The sequence below is a fragment of the Pipra filicauda genome, unplaced genomic scaffold, assembly GCF_003945595.2.
Source record: "Pipra filicauda isolate LSUMZ 115617 unplaced genomic scaffold, ASM394559v2 scaffold720_size194830_pilon, whole genome shotgun sequence".
In the NCBI taxonomy this organism is placed as follows: Eukaryota; Metazoa; Chordata; class Aves; order Passeriformes; family Pipridae; genus Pipra; species Pipra filicauda.
The window spans coordinates 27,842-43,945 of NW_024104888.1; the positions used below are offsets into that span (position 1 = coordinate 27,842).

General features: G+C 49.6%; 1 protein-coding gene across 12 annotated transcripts in view; it reads right to left on the bottom strand.

Moving 5' to 3' along the window:
• The window catches only part of FANCM (FA complementation group M), a 51,646-nt gene that overhangs the window by 11,889 nt on the left and 23,653 nt on the right, over nt 1–16,104 (bottom strand). For 10 of the 12 annotated variants that reach the window (XR_003541074.2, XR_003541073.2, XR_005566492.1 and 7 more), the window contains exons 10-13: nt 15,407–15,613; nt 12,294–12,528; nt 9,342–9,499; nt 8,711–8,860 (exon numbers count right to left, since the gene is read on the bottom strand). Coding sequence is in view for 9 of the 12 variants with exons in the window: in XM_039389352.1 (XP_039245286.1) it covers nt 8,711–8,860; nt 9,342–9,499; nt 12,294–12,528; nt 15,407–15,613 (750 nt within the window). In the remaining 3 variants the exon portion in view is untranslated. The remainder of the gene's footprint in view (nt 1–8,710; nt 8,861–9,341; nt 9,500–12,293; nt 12,529–15,406; nt 15,614–16,104) is intronic. The other 2 variants (XM_027723063.2, XM_039389350.1) reach the window with 1 other exon arrangement.

Genomic DNA, 16,104 nt, shown 5'->3' on the forward strand with positions numbered 1-16,104 from the left:
ACCCTCTCTCTTAAATTAAGGTTTCAAAATTAAGGTCTGCAAAGGAGCAGCAAGGGCCCAAAGGGGCTCTGAAGGCAATGGTTTAGAATGTTCCTTCCAAGTTCCAACCTGTCTCACTAATTACAATAAAAATAAGGATGTAAGAACCAAACAGCAGGAACAATCATTATTATATTTTGGCAGTTCAGTGAGATGAATCCCTGGACTCCTCAAGCCCTGAAACAAAACAAGGTCCTTTGGGTGATAAAACTGACTTTTACAATAAGAGATTCCCTGGATTATCTGCTTCCTAACAGTCCCCAAAAGTTCTGTCCTATATCACATACATGTGTGTGTGGGTATCCAGATATACACACATATATGTCATATTTATTCCTTGGCAGAGCAGGAGAGCCCCAGACTACACCCCTGACTTCTGACAAGTCTTCATTCCAAAACAGTGAAGAAAAGAACTGCTGTGAAAGGGTTAAAGGAGCGTTTTGATAGGGCAGGTTCTAAATAATTCCTTCCTTCAAGCTCAGTCAAAACACAGAGTCAAGGTTTGGAATTCTCTGTGTGAAATCCCAGAAGGTAACGGGGTTGGTAACGGGGTTGGTAACGGTGTGGTCACACTGAGCTCAGGAACAGCCCAATGCTGCCCAACCAGGCACCTCCAGCCCTGAGGCATCACACAAACCAGACCTGCCCTACAGGGATCCAGGATTAATGAGCTGCCAAACCACCAAAAATCAGGGAAGGAGGAGTAGGTGCTGCTCCTGCCCACCCACACACTCCTGACAGTGCCCAACACATCAGCCTTGGCCTTAGATTGTTCTGCAACACAAAATGAGTCAAACTGCAAACCCCAAACCTATAAACTCAAAGGACAGACCCCAAACTTACAAACCTCAAACTAACCCAACTACAAACCCCAAACCTATAAATACAAAACTAATCAAAGTACAGATCCCAAACCCACAAACCCAAAACTAATCCAACAACAAATCCCAAACCTACAAACCCAAAACTAACCCAACTACGAACCCCAAACCTATAAACCCCAAACTAATCAAAGTACAAACCCCAAACCTACAAACCCAAAACTAATCAAACTACAGACCCCAAACCTACAAACCCAAAATTAACTCAATTACAAACCAGCAAACCTTCAAACCCAAAACTAACCCAACTACAAACCCCAAATCTACAAACCACAAACTAATCAAAGTATAGACCCCAAATCTATAAAGCCAAAACTAATCAAACTACAGACCCCAAACCTATAAACCCCAAACTAATCAAACTCCAAACCCCAAACCTACAAATGCCAAACCTACAAACCCAAACCAAACCCAACTACAAACGCCAAACTTATAAATCCCAAACTAATCAAACTCCAAACCCCAAACCTAAAACCCCCAAACCTACAAACCCCAAACTAATCAAACTACAAACCCTGAACCTACAAACCAAAACCAAACCCAGTTACAAACCCTAAACCTACAAACCCAAACCCAATCAAACTACAAGCCCCAAACCTACAAACCCCAAACTAATCAAGTTTCCCAGAGAAGCTGTGGCTGCCCCTGGATCCCTGGAAGTGTCCAAGGCCAGGCTGGAGCAACCTGGGCTGGTGGAAGGTGCCCCTGCCCATGGCAGGGGGTGGCACTGGGTGGGCTTTGAGGTCCTTCCACCCCAACCCAGTCTGGACTGTGGGATTCTCACAGAGAATTCGGGAGCAGTGAGGGGTGACCACACCGAGAACCCCCCAGCCCCTGCACAGCCCATGGCCGTGTCCTGCCTTGGCACACCCAGCTCCTGGAGCCTGGCAGTGCCATGGCCAAATTTAGCATGTAGGGCAGAGCTGAGTGCCCTGATTGCAGCTGACAGGGCCTTATGTAACTGCTCCACTTGCAGGGGCACCCCAAGCACTGCCTCCCAGGGGAGTGCTGTGCCAGCCAGTGCTGCTGCAGGGAAAGGGCACACTGGGAATGACCACGCTGGAGCCACCACGGGCACGAGGGGTGGGACCTTAAATCACCTGCTCAGCCCCCCGGGCAGCCTGGCAGCTCCAGGGTGTACCAGCCACGCTGCAAATAGGTCAGGCAGGAGCAGCAAAACATCTGAGATTATTGGGCTGAATCGATGGCCCCGAGTCAGGTTAACAAGCAAGGCAGGTTTTAATGGAGAAAATAAAAAGGGAAAAAAACTCCCTTAATATATGAAATGTTTCATGTTTGAGATAGAAATCTATGTGTGATTATACACATCCTGTTTCCCAGCACTTAAATGTAAGGTAGCGACTCCCAAACCTGAAGTTCCCCTCTCTGTCCCCATAAGCTGCTCTGGGTGCACGTTTGCTAATTCAGCTCCCTGCCAGGACCCCGGGGGTTTGGCTATTTGGAAATTAAGACAGAAGTCTGGGGGCAGATACAATGCAGGTTTGAACAACTAAAACTTCTTTAGTGGAGAGCTGGAGGGAAACCATCCAGGGTTTCCAGCCCTCAATGTGTTCTGAGCAAGCATGTGCTGCAGCTCAAACACCCCCACCCCATTCCCAAAACCAGGGTTTTAAGGGAATCCTGGAACTCCAGTGGAAGGTGTCCCTGCCCAAGGAACTTGAAGGTCCCTTCCACCCAAACCAGTCCATGATTCCATGAATTCTTTATGATCAGCCTGCACTCCCTCCCCCACAAGTCCCATTTCCCGCTGTCCAAAGGCTCCCTGGTCCAGCCCGGTCACATCCAGGTTGGACAGTTTGGTGCCCTGGGATTCACCTCCCTCACAACAGCCCAGCAGTTATTTACACCTGCCAGGAGCTGCTTCATGAGCACAAGAATCAATCCCTGGTCCAGCATTGCTTCATTTCCACAAGACACTCCAGGGGAAGAAACGCTGCCAAAAGCTGATTTTGGAAGTTTAAGTACATTACATGAGATGATCTTTAAAAATATATTTAGCTGAGTCATGGAAGAAGCCTGAGGGGCACAGAACCCCCAGTTTCCTTCCACGAAAGCTGGGATAATTCTCTTCCTGGTGGTATCACATCATTGCTGTATCTGCTAATTCTGTTGCTTTTTGCTTTCAGCTACACAATAAAAACACCCAAAGATCCCTAAAAAGAAAAATTATTAGCAAAATACAGGGTATGTACCCTGCAAATACGGGAACAGGCATCACTGAAGAGGCTGAAGAAGTGAGAGTGAATGTTCCAGCACATCAGGAAATAAATGAGGTTGCCCAGAGAAGCTGTGGCTGCCCCTGGATCCCTGGAAGTGTCCAAGGCCAGGTTGGAGCGACCTGGGCTAGTGGAAGGTGTCCCTGCCCATGGCAGGGGTGGCACTGGATGGGCTTTGAGGTCCCTTCCCACCCAAACCATTCCAGGATTCCACTCCCTGAGCTTACAGCGCTGCCAGGCCAACACTAAAACCATCATGAGAACAGGAATATCCAGGCAGGAGCAGTTCAATATTCTACATAAATGTGATTATCATCATGGAATCATGGATAGTTTGGGTGGCCAGGGCCTCCCCACCCTCCCAGCCAGCAATTCCTGCCCAATATCCCACCTATCCCTGCCCTCTGGCAGTGGGAAGCCATTCCCTGTGTCCTGTCCCTCCATCCCTTGCCCAAAGTCCCTCTCTCTGTCAAAACATAAATACTATTCCCAAAGCCATTTGTTTTACAGCAGCTCCTGCCAGAGTCCCAGGACTGTCCTGGAATTGCCAGCTCCCACTTGGCACATTTCCTGTCAAAGCCCTGCAAATCAATCTGCTCTAAAAGCTTAAGGAACAACCAACCAATTATTCACATTTATAAACATTTTGACAGTTTGAAAAACAACAGAGAAGGATTTTAAACCCAGCAATCGAAATGCAAAGTTACTGTACCCACCCAGCCATCCCTAAACTCACAAAATAACAATGGGACAAACCCCAAAGGCAACAGCAGGAGAACCCACACCTGCTGTGCCACAGAGCACCTGCAATCCAAGGCCTGAACAACCCAATCCAGGTCTCAGCTAATGCTCAGATTGAAATCATTTGGCAGCCAGGTCAGAAGAACCCATATAGAGAAACTCTCTGAACTGGAGAGCTGAGATTTTGGGGCTCACAGGTTCTCCCAGCTCACCTTCCAAACCCAAACCAAACCCCCTCCCACCTCGTCTGAAATTATTTCTTGCTGGGGCAGAATCCTTTCCCTCCCTCAGAAGAGGATTTTAGCCAAACTATTGGCAAGGGGGGGTCTTAAAAAAACAGGTGTAACTATTTCATTGTCCTTATTTGAACCATTTTTAACTCTGCATTCGGGGGCTCCTGAGAAGTGAAGTCCCAGCTGGCTGGAAATGTTGTGTTTTCCCCCCAAAACCCGTCGGATTCAGAGTTCCCAGGGCATGGGAAGCCCTTTCCAGGTTCAGTGGGGTTTCGGGGTCTCCTGGGAATGTTTTCCCTGCTCTCAGGGGGTTCAGCTGGAGAACCCTGGGGGCAGCCCAGGACTGATGACAAACGACTCGTGACTCCAGTGGCAGCTGTTCCAGGTTCATCCTGGGCTTGGAAGAGGTTTCCCAAGGGGTTTTTGAAGTGGAAAACAGAGACAAACCTCTGATGGGAGAATCTGGGATCGTTTGGTCACTGAGTTCCCACTGCCAGCTTTGGGCTGGGAAATATCCAGTCACCCTCCCACTGTAAATTAGAATTAATGACCAATAAAATGCAGCATTACCTGTCTCCCAGGAAAAACCACAGCTCTCCACTTCTCTATTCCCTGCCCCTCATCCTCGGGAGCTCAGACAAATACCATTCCCATAAAAAGGATTACTCTGCCCCAACCTTGTTTCCAAACAGCATGGTTTAATTTTCAGAAAATGCTTAAAAGAGATTGAATTATTTTGCAGAAGGACAACTTGATTGGTTCCCTTGTCACACCAAAAATCCCCCTGGGAGTAAATCCCCCCACCTGCCCCTGTGCTGCTGCAGGAATAAAGCCCACGGGCATTAAAGGCTTTGCTGCAGTGGATGTCCCTTTTCCAGGAATCATATTTGGGGTTTCTTTGACTTTTTTATTTTCTTTTCACTGGGCCAACATCTTCTTTAAGTTTTTAAGAGCATATAAATACAATGTAATTTTTTCCCAACCATTTTCACTTCATCTATTTTAAAAACAAGTCCTTAAATTGACTTTTTTTTGATCTGTTATGCAAAAAACTGTTTCTTGAATCATTGAATGAGAACAAGGAAAGGAAAGCCAAACATCAGTAAATTTCTGACTGAATTTCTTCTCTAATAGAAAAAAAAAAAAACCACCCAAACCCCCACACAAATACCTCCTGAGCTGGCTCCTGTTGTGACTAATCTCTGACTGAGATTCTGCCCAAGAAATAATTTCATCAGAACCTTCCTGATCATTTGGTTACTCACAGGAACATTCAGTGCCTCAGTAAATAAATAATCAATAGACCTGTTTGAGGTTCACTATCTCAGGTATTTAAGGAAACAGCTTTGACCTTATTGGTCTTTATCCCTCTGCTATTAAGCACCACAAATAAACAGCAGCCAGGTCAGCTGGGTACCTTTAGCCAGGGAATATTTATAGCAGGAAAACCTGGATGCACAGTACATCCACACCAACCCTTCAGCCACACAGCCCTGGAATGCTTTGGGTTGGAAGGGACCTTAAAGGTGATCCAGTTCCACCCCCTGCCATGGGCAGGGCCACCTCCCACTAGCCCAGGTTGCTCCAGCCTGGCCTTGGACACTTCCAGGGATCCAGGGGCAGCCACAGCTTCTCTGGGCAACCTGGGCCAGGGCCTCCCCACCCTCCCAGCCAGCAATTCCTTCCCAATATCCCATCTCTCCCTGCCCTCTGGCAGTGGGAAGCCATTCCCTGTGTCCTGTCCCTCCATGCCTTGTCCTCAGTCCCTCTCCATCTTTCCTGCAGCCCCTTCAGGTCCTGGAAGGCCACAATCAGGTCAGCCCAGAGCTTCTCCTCTCCAGGCTGAACAACCCCAACTCTCCAACCTTTCACTAAATCCCTGCTAAACCAGTTGTTTTTCCATCCACTTTTCACACAGGACTAACATATTAGGTAGATTTCTTTTTTTTTTCAGGTTTCATTCCTGCTCGAGGGAGATGTCCCAGAGGCTGGAGGAACATCCCTTCCTGTCACTCGGGTGATGGAATTTCTCCCACCCAGCAGAGTCAGGAATGCAGCCAGGACAGACCCAACTATAGGAAGATGCCTTGGTAGGTGTGCAGAAAATCAAACATTGTCTAAAAATCCCTAAATTTCTTTACTTTTGCCCTTCTTCTGAAGTTTTAATTAATACTTTTTTTCTAAGAACAAGCCCTCTAGGAAAAATAAAAAAAGAATACAGTAGCTATCAAGGCTCCCCATGGGGCCAGCTCCAGCTTTGAGAAAACCTTCCTTAGTTCTTTTAAGATCCTGATGGGAACAACATCTCTAACCCAGGAGCAGTGTGGGTGCCCACAGGCAGGAGCCACAGCAGGACAGTCCCCAGCAGCCCAGGGACAGGACTGTTCTCCTCTCTCTCTTCACCCCCTGTGACACCCCCTGGGCACAGCTGGGTCTGGTTCTGGGCCCCCAGGACAAGGAATATTCTGGGACTGGAGCAAGTCCAGCAGAGGCAGCCAGAAGGGTCACAGGGCTGGAGCACGAGGAGGGAGGAGAGACAAGGGAGCTCTGTTCAGTCCTGCAGGGATCTGCTCCCCAGCTGTGCCAGGCTGGGAGCAGGGAACACAGAGCCCACTCCTTGGAGGGGTGTGGGGGCACCTGATGGACACAGCAGCATGGAATCCTGGAATGGGCTGGGTGGGAAGGGACCTCAAGCCCACCCAGTGCCACCCCTGCCATGGGCAGGGACACCTTCCACCAGCCCAGGTTGCTCCAACCTGGCCTTGGACACTTCCAGGGATCCAGGGGCAGCCACAGCTTCTCTGGGCAACCTGAGCCAGGGCCTCCCCACCCTCCCAGCCAGGAATTCCTTCCCAAGATCCCACTCAAATCTCCCCTTTTCCAGTGGGAAGCCATTCCCTGTGTCCTGTCCCTCTGTGCCTTGTCCCCAGTCCCTCTCCAGCTCTCCTGGAGCCCCTTTAGGCCCTGCAAGGGGCTCTCAGCTCTCCCTGGAGCCTTCTCTTTTCCAGGCTGGTCAGCCCCTCCCCTTTGGTGAATTCCAGTGGGAAGACTGTCAGTGCCTTTCAGAGAAGTCAAGGGTTAATCCAACCTGCATCAAGAAGTCCCTGTGGGTGCTGACAGAGCAGATGAAGACCCGTTGCACGTTCCCTTTCTGTGGTGCAGTTTTGGTGTCCCTGACCCTGGACAGTTGGGTTCAGAGCCAAGAAAGCACCCAACAACTTGTGCAGTGCCAAACCTGGGTGTCAGTATGACTCCAGGTGCTGCCTTGTCCCCCAGCCCTGCCAGGGCCCTGTTTTTCCCTAGAAGGATCCAGCAGGGTGGAGTGATGGTCCTGCAGTAACCTCTCATGTTCCAGGGAGGCATTTTGGGCACAGCAGGAACATCCAGCCAGGAATCCTCCTCTCGCTGATGAGAGAGCTCAGCGTCTCCACCTCAGGACAGCTCAGCCAAAGCTGGCTGAGAGTCAATCCAGATAATGCCTGGAACTCTCACTGTGGAGCACCAGGAGGGGCTGAGGGAGCTGGGGGGGCTCAGCCTGGAGAAAAGGAGGCTCAGGGGGGACCTTCTAATTTCTGAACCATCTCTTTGCCTCCTGACTCCCTTCTCCTTTCTGTCCCTGACCTCTCCCTGAGCCCTCTCTCTCTGCAGCACATCCTTGACCCCAGCTGGAACAGGACTCTCAGAGAAGTCAGGAATGTCACTGATGTGTGAAGGAGCAGCTTATCTGAGCTCAGAAAGTCTATTTACAGCCTCCCTTTCATGTTCTCTCCTAGCAAGGAGTACAACTACAATGTCTCCATTCTCTTCCTCGATTAGTCCTGTTATTCAGGAAACTCTGGCAGCTTAGCAACACATGCTGATGACCTAAAAAACTTCCACACACTAAAAGGCAATATTTGGGGAACAGAGAAGAGCTCAAGTGGAGGAGAAAATAATGTGGGAACAGCTGAAGTGTCCACCCACCTCCACACCCTTTTCCTTGCCTTTCATCCCAAAGGATATTTGCTATCCATACCAGTCAGCAAACAGAACTCCCATCTCCCAAATGGCTGTCATCCATGTTTGTTTGGCTGCTCTCCCCTTATCCTTTAATTATCAGGAGCAATTAGGTTTTTAGTTATAGCTTTCACAGAAAACAACCCAAAAATGCTCAAAACAATCCCCTTAGAACATGAACACATTCCTGCATCACTTTTGTGGGATGATTTTGATGTACCTACATGATAGAGTTACTTCCAATCCTTATTACACTCTGGAATAGCTCTGATATCCCTCTTGGTGGCTTGGCCCCCTGGCATATATAGTTCTAGTATGTAATGTTATTCTGTAATAAACTGATACTTGGATCCACAAAAAAAAAAAGACTGATTTAAGGGTTGGGGGTGTTTTCTCTTCTGTAGGGAAACACCAACTGTTTTGAAACCACTTCTGTGGCAAAGATTAGGAATCACAGAATACCAGGGGGGGACACTTTGGAACGAGATCAAACACATGTAATTAATTCCGCAATTTCCTTTCTTTTCTAAATTTTCATTATTTTTTAACTCCTGCGATTGTGCAGGTTCCCAGCCAGCCTTACCTGCTCCTGCCTCATGTGCTCCATCATTTCCATGGCACTGATGAAGTGGTGACAGGGCTCCGAGTGCCCCACCAGGGCCGTGGGGAAGGGCCGGCTCTGCCAGAGGCTCCACTCGCACAGGGACAGCTCCCGAGCCGCCCCCTCCTGCTGCTGGGGGGAAGGAAGGTGGGAAGAGACTGGGATCAAGGCACTGTCCAGCAGAACTCACGTGCTATCCATGTCAAGTGCTCTGTCAGCACTTGAAATGCAGAGAAGTATTTAAACATCATCACAAAGGTGTAAGTCTGGTCTAAAGTCAAAACTCCACGAGCAACCTGGGCGAGTGGGAGGTGTCCCTGCCCATGGCAGGGGGTGGGTGAGATGGGCTTTAAGGTCCCTTCCCACCCAAACCATCCTGGCATTCTATGAACACAGCATCCTGCAGAGACTTAGGATATTTTTAATTTACAGACCCAACCTCAATGACCCATTTCAAACATCTCACTGCTAAATTCTCAACCTCAAAACCTACATGTGAATCTCAAAATGGCATTTTTAATACAGACCCCGTTCAAACTCAGAGTTACCTCTGTTATTTACAGTATCCTTTAGGCCTCGTGCAAAGGAAATATTACATTAAAGTCAAACTCACTGGTATTTCTTCCAGGTTTTCTAAGGTTTCAAACTGAGTTCGAGGCAATACTGGTTCCTTTATTCCATCACTCTCCTTAATCCTGTAGAGTCTGTCCCATGTTTCATATTCCTCAGGTGACAAGAACCAGTTCTCATGAGAGAAAGTTTGCTTCTGGCCTATGGGGGAAAAAACAAGAGCAGGAAAATGTTACCTGCTTTGGGAAAAGGGATGCACAGAATAAAAGGACACCAGTGAACAGGACAAACACCTTCCCTGTGCCACGAGCAAAAGCAGGAGCACAGGGTGGGACAGCAGGGACAGTCCAACAGTGTCCATGTGTTATATGGACAAAGCTGTCTGGTAAAGAATCACCCAAGGACACAGGGAGACAGACAGAAATCACTGCCCACAATAATGCCACATCCCCCAAAACAGCCGTGGGTGGGGATGGCAAAGGAACCTCCACAGAACCAGTGCTGAGCACAGGGCTGTGTCAGGGCACCTGTGTGAAGCTTGGAGAGGAATAATGAAGTTAATTTGCCAGTGTCTCTGCAGACAGGATTTGGGATGAATGTGCAGCCCAGGCTCTGCTGGGAATTAATTCCAGATAAGAGGAATCAGCCTGTGTCTCTCAATCCTCTCAAGTTACAGTTGCCAGAGTCTGTATCTGCACAGGATGAGACTCAAGCCCAGATCCTGGAGAGTCCAGAGTCCTGCTCAGAAAAAGCTGGAAAAATGAACAAACACCAAAGTTTTTTAAGGCCATCACTAAAATTCCCAGAAGATCAACACTGCTGTGAAGTATTTTTTACTCCAGTGTAGGAGATGTTACACTCCTTTAAGATAACACCCAGTTCAAGGACCCGGGAGAGGAGGAGAAAAGAGAGAGACCTGAAGAAAAAGCAAATTAGGAACACTTTTCAGAGAAGCATAGAGAATCATGGAATCATGGAATGCCCTGAGCTGGAAAGGACCACAGGGACCATCCAGTCCAAGCCCAGGCCCTGCCCAGGACACCCCAACAATCCCCCCTGTCCCTCAAAGCGTTGTCCAAACCCTCCTGGAGCTCTGGCAGCCTTGGGGCCGTGCCCACTGCCCTGGGGAGCCTGTTCCTGGTGAACTGTTGCCATCCAGACACATCCCAGGAAACACTGGGAACAACAGATGACCGCAGTTCCCTGTGTTACAGCTCCAGCTCTGGGTGTCAAAGACAAGATGAGCCTGTGATACCATCAGCCCAGATAACACATGCTGCAACACTACCACGAAGGCCTCCAGGGGCTGGCAAAATTCGGGAACAGATGCTTCCCAAAGCTCTGGGCTTCCTGCTTCTGAGCAGAGTTAGGATTTTGGCTGTCAAGAAGAGTCCTAAGCATTTTTCTGGAAAGAAAGAAAGGGACACAGACACAAGAAGAACATTCCCATTCCGACTGAAACTGATAAGGCTGTTTGGGTACATAGCTGGGAATTACCAAGGTCTGTGGCATTTAGTCCCTGGCAAAGCCTCTGCCCCTCGTGTGAGGCAGCTCATGCTCATTATCTTCCAGAACATTTTATGTTATGGATGCAACGTCCTACCAAACACAAACATATCATTCAATCATCCCTGTTATTGTCCTGGTTCTTCCCCAGAACCAAAACATTTTCATTCTCCTTGAACAGGGAGCAGAGCAAAAACCAGCCCAGAGGGGGACAAGGAGGTGGGTTTAGCCTGTAGCCAGCAGGGAATTTGTCAGTTCTCAGAATCACATTGTCACAGAATCCCTGAGGCTGGAAAAGCCCTCCCAGCCCATGGATCCCCCTGTGCCCGATGCCCACCTTGTCCCCCAGCCCAGAGCACTGAGTGCCACGGCCAGGCCTTCCTGGGACACCTCCAGGGCTGGGCACTCCAAACCTCCCTGGGCAGCCCCTGCCAAGGCCTGACAGCCCTTTCCAGGGAGCCTTTCCACCTCTGGAACCTCACCCCGGCCACCTTTGGCAAATCAACTCACCCCTGGCCACCTTTGGTGCCTCTCACCCCCCACCCCACGTGCCTCACCTGGTTGCCACAAGAGGAACGTGGCAGCCCAGCCCTGCCGTGCTGCTCCCTGGGCAGGAACACGCTCAGCATCACCATCTGTATGCCCTCACTGCTCTTTTCTAAAACAGAACTACAAACACTCGGAAATCATTATTTTCATTCCATGTTGTGCTCTGCTTATTTCCTCGCAGTTGTGTCCATTCAATCAGGTACTGGAATATGAAGTTTCCCAAGGCTTTAAGGAGTTGCTGTTGGTCTTTACAGAAAGCACTAACAAGCACTACAGAAAGCACAACAACTGCCAAGTATTTATAAAAAAGTAGGTCTTTTCTCCTGTCTTATAACTGTGTCCACTTTCCTGGGCATTTCAGTGCCATGTAACCGCACCAGCTGAAGAGCCATTCCTCCTTTTAGATTAATTTTCCTCAATTTTCACAATTCATGAACACCCTGCCCTTGATTTCTCCTTTTCCTCCCTTTGCAATCCTCCCGATTTCAAGCACTGTTGTGTTATTGTCATTTATGAAGCCATAACACCCAGAGAAGCTGTGGCTGCCCCTGGATCCCTGGAAGTGTCCAAGGCCAGGTTGGATGGGGCTTGGAGCAACCTGGGCTGGTGGAAGGTGTCCCTGCCCAACCCAAATTATTCTGGGATTCTTTGATTAACATTTGCCTCTTCTGCTCACTGCTGGAGTTCCTGACCTGCAGTCAGAGATTCCATGGAGTCAGTGAACCAAATGCCTGACTCAAGGTAGGGATATTTCAGGCCAGAGCTGTGGGATGTCCAAGGAAAGGCTGAGGACCAGGCAGCAGTGGCAGCACAGTGTCCCAGGTGCCAGGAGTGGCCCTGCAGAGCCCAGAGCCCTGTGAGAGGCGGGTGGGATGTGCTGTGACACAAACACCCCCCGGCAGCTTATGCGGCGCTTAGAGCAGCACCATAATCCTCTTACCAGTGACACAGGAAAAGGGAGCAGATTTGTGCTGCAGGGAACTGCATCTTCTCTCCTTGCAGAGCCCTCTGGAGTTGCTTGGCTCGTATTTCTCAGCAGTGATGAACATTTTATGCACCCGGGGGTTGATGCCCTCTGGAACCATCCGTGGGCTGCGCTGGTAGAAACGCAGGGTTTTGTTCCCCGAAATGGCTTTGTGGATGCTCCTTTTGTTACACTGGCTCTGGTTGTAAGTCTGGAAGGAGAAGATAAAGAGAGAAATTATATGTTGACTGCTTGTTTTGTCACAGGACTTGATCAAAACTCAAAGAGCACCTGAGTGTCTGCGGGGTTTCTTGTTATTTTCTGTTCTCTCGTCGAGGTGATTTTTGGTTTGGGGTTTTTAACCAGAGCAGGAGCAGGCACAGCACTGGGGAGAAAAAGGAGCACAGCCCTGGGCTGGGGGAGGTTCCAATGTGCCATTGATACAGAGGTGATGGAAATGAGATTACATCAGAAACTGAGAAAGGAGGCCAAGCAGGAGAAAGGCAGAAGATGATTTGTTGATGTCATACACGATCTGAGTCCTTTAATTACACCCCACTTTATTGTGCAATAGAGAAACCAAGACAAGGCTGGAGAACACAAGGGAAGAAAGCAGCGACTCTGAGACTGTCCCGTGCTCTCCTCTGGGTCCCTGGGACAGGCCAGGCTGGGGACCAATGCCCTGAGTGGGACAGTGTGGCAGCTACGACCTGACAGAGATCTCTGGGGGCAGGACCAGAGGAGACAACCCAAACCAGGCCCTCTGAACACACCAGAGGAGACCAACAGCCAGCTCTGATGAACGGCCCCTTGGGCACTCCAACAAACAGCCTTTTCATCCTAGGGCAGCTCAGGAAATCCTGGGACAATCCTAGAAAGAAAAGGTCTTTTTATGGCAAAAAAACTGTGCTAGCAAATTCCTTCAGAGCATTGTCACCGTGCTGCTGTTCCCCTTCCCTGCTCCCAGGGGCAGCTCCGAGCCCTGCACCCCACCCCAGCAGCTCCGAGTCCAGCCAGGCTGAGCTGCTGTCCCAGGACACCAGGAAACCCCAATCCAAGCCCATTCCATCCCAGTTCAGGGCCCAGGACACATGTGATGTGACAGCTGACCCGGGAAACACGTGGGAGCTGAGGAATAAACACAGGGATCCCTGCCAGCCTCACACTGCCAGGCCTCCACAAACACCCTGCTCTTCAAAAGCTGGGGAATGGAATTAAGTGGTTTGATAACAAAAACCAACAAACTAAACCAAGCAAAAAAACCCCAAACCCAAACAAACAAACAAACAAACAAACCCAAAACACAAAGAAACACCCCCCCCCCCAAATCTCCAACATTCCCACAAATTAGAGGGGCCATAACATGACCATCCATTATTCAGCTGTAAATTATGTGATGGGAAAGAATGTCCACATTAACAGAACTGGAAGGAGACTCAATCTTAAAAAAATCCAACAACTATCCCAAAAAACACCCCCCAGCAAAAACAACAAACAAACCAAACCAATATTGTTCAGCAATTAAATTTATTTCCTGATCTCAAAATAAAAACATTATCTACAATTACTGTTCTACCTGGGGAAGGTTCTGCTGCAGAGATTTCTGAGAAAATCTGGAGAACACAGTAATCCAGCTACTTAAGTGAAGCTCCAAGGAATTTAAGGGACTATTCTATATCCCATTACAGAGCAGAGCTCTCAGTAGGATCCAGCCTGCATAAGTAGCATGAGAAAACATCTATTCACAAACACCATTCAGGTTTATCATTTTTAACCCTCATCCCTTCAAAGCTGCTTTTTTTCTCCCTCAGGCAGGATCCTCTGCAGTCTCATCTAGAATTAAATCCCTGCCACCTACAAATACAAACCAGAGCGACAACATCGACTGGAATACATGAAATAACACCAAGACACAGAAATGTTGGGTTTACAATTGGTTTACACAGATCTTGCACTTAGGAGTCTGCATCCTCTCTCACCAGAGAGGTGGCAGCAGGGGCTGCCTGGCCTGGCCTGGCCAAATCCTGCCCTTTCCCACCCCTTGGATGAGCCCAGGCTCTGCAGGGCCGTGGGATGCAGGTGGCACAGCTGATGGGGGGCTCCCTGGCTCACAGCCTGGGTTTGCAGTGTCCCATGGCATTCCCAAGGGACAGCCTGTACTCAGGGATGATTAACCATGCTCCAGTTGAGTGCTGAGGTTCAGGAACTCAGCCAAAGTGGATTTCCCCTAAGCTGATCTGCTCAGACCTCACACGCAAGAGCAGCCACTGAGCACTGCTCTGAGCTCACAGTGTCGTCACCAGGTCAGAACCAGTGCTCCCAGTGCTCCCAGTGCTCCCAGTGTCAGCATCTGATGACATGACAGGCTGGGAGAGCTGCGGGGGTTCCCCTGGAGAAGAGAAGAATCCAGGGAGAGCTGAGAGCCCCTTGCAGGGCCTAAAGGGGTTCCAGGAGAGCTGGAGAGGGACTGGGGACAAGGCACAGAGGGACAGGACACAGGGAATGGCTTTAAGCTAGAAAAGGGTAGATTTAGGTGGGATATTGGGAAGGAATTCCTGGCTGGGAGGGTGGGGAGGCCCTGGCCCAGGTTGCCCAGAGAAGCTGTGGCTGCCCCTGGATCCCTGGAAGTGTCCAAGGCCAGGTTGGAGCAACCTGGGCTAGTGGAAGGTGTCCCTGCCCATGACAGGGGTGGCACTGGATGGGCTTTGAGTTCCCTTCCAACCTAAACCAGTCTGGGATTCTCTGACATAGTTTCCCAGGACAAACTGAACAAGGAGACTGAGGGCAGAGCTCAGGGGTCTGCAGCTTGTCCCGAGGGGCAGTTCCAATCTCTGCTCCCTGTGACAGGGACAGCACCCAGGGAAGGGCTGGAGCTGTGCCAGGGCAGGTCAGGTTGGATCTCAGGACAAGGTTCTTCCCCCAGAGGGTGGTTGGCACTGCCCAGGCTCCCCAGGGCAGTGGGCACAGCCCCAAGGCTGCCAGGGCAGGGTTTGGACAACGCTCTGAGGGACAGGGGGGGATTGTTGGGGGGCCCTGGGCAGGGCCAGGGGTCGGTCCCTCCCAGCTCAGCCCCCCCAGGCCGCACTCACCCTCTCCTCGCGGCCCTGGGCCAGGATGACGACGATGCGGCCGTGCCGGCGCCGCCCGGTCCGGCCCATGCGCTGCACCAGGCGCACGGGGCTGCGCTGGGCGTCGAAGCAGACGATGAGATCCACCTCCCCGATGTCCAGGCCCTCCTCCCCCACGCACGTGGACACCAGGGTGTTGTACCCGCCCTCCCGGAACCGCCTCACCACCTGCAGGGAGAATTCAAGTCCCAGTTACCAGGGCAGCACAAACGGCCCTGCGGCTTTTCTACGCTGGAAAAATTTATTTAACACTTTAAAATGACAAAACTTAGTCTTTCTAAATCAACTACTGCCTCTTGATCAAATCCCACCCACCAACGTGACCAGTGTCAGCACTTCAACTGTTTAACTCTAAAATGAAGGAAAAACAAGCACACCTTACTCTGACTCCAGCCATGGTATTCTTCTAAAACTGATCTTCCCAACTGTGCAATTAAATATCTTTGGGGTTGTCTTATTTTTTTTTTTTAACTTTGCTAGGTCAAAATTTAAGGACAGATCTTATCTTTCCTGCCTATGAGAAAAAAGAATTCCCTAAGCACACATCTGAATATTCCCCCAGATTTTTAATACATGTGCGTCAAGAGTTGTTAATACACAAATAAATAGAATGCAAATATATATATAGTATATATATACACTATATAAATATATATATA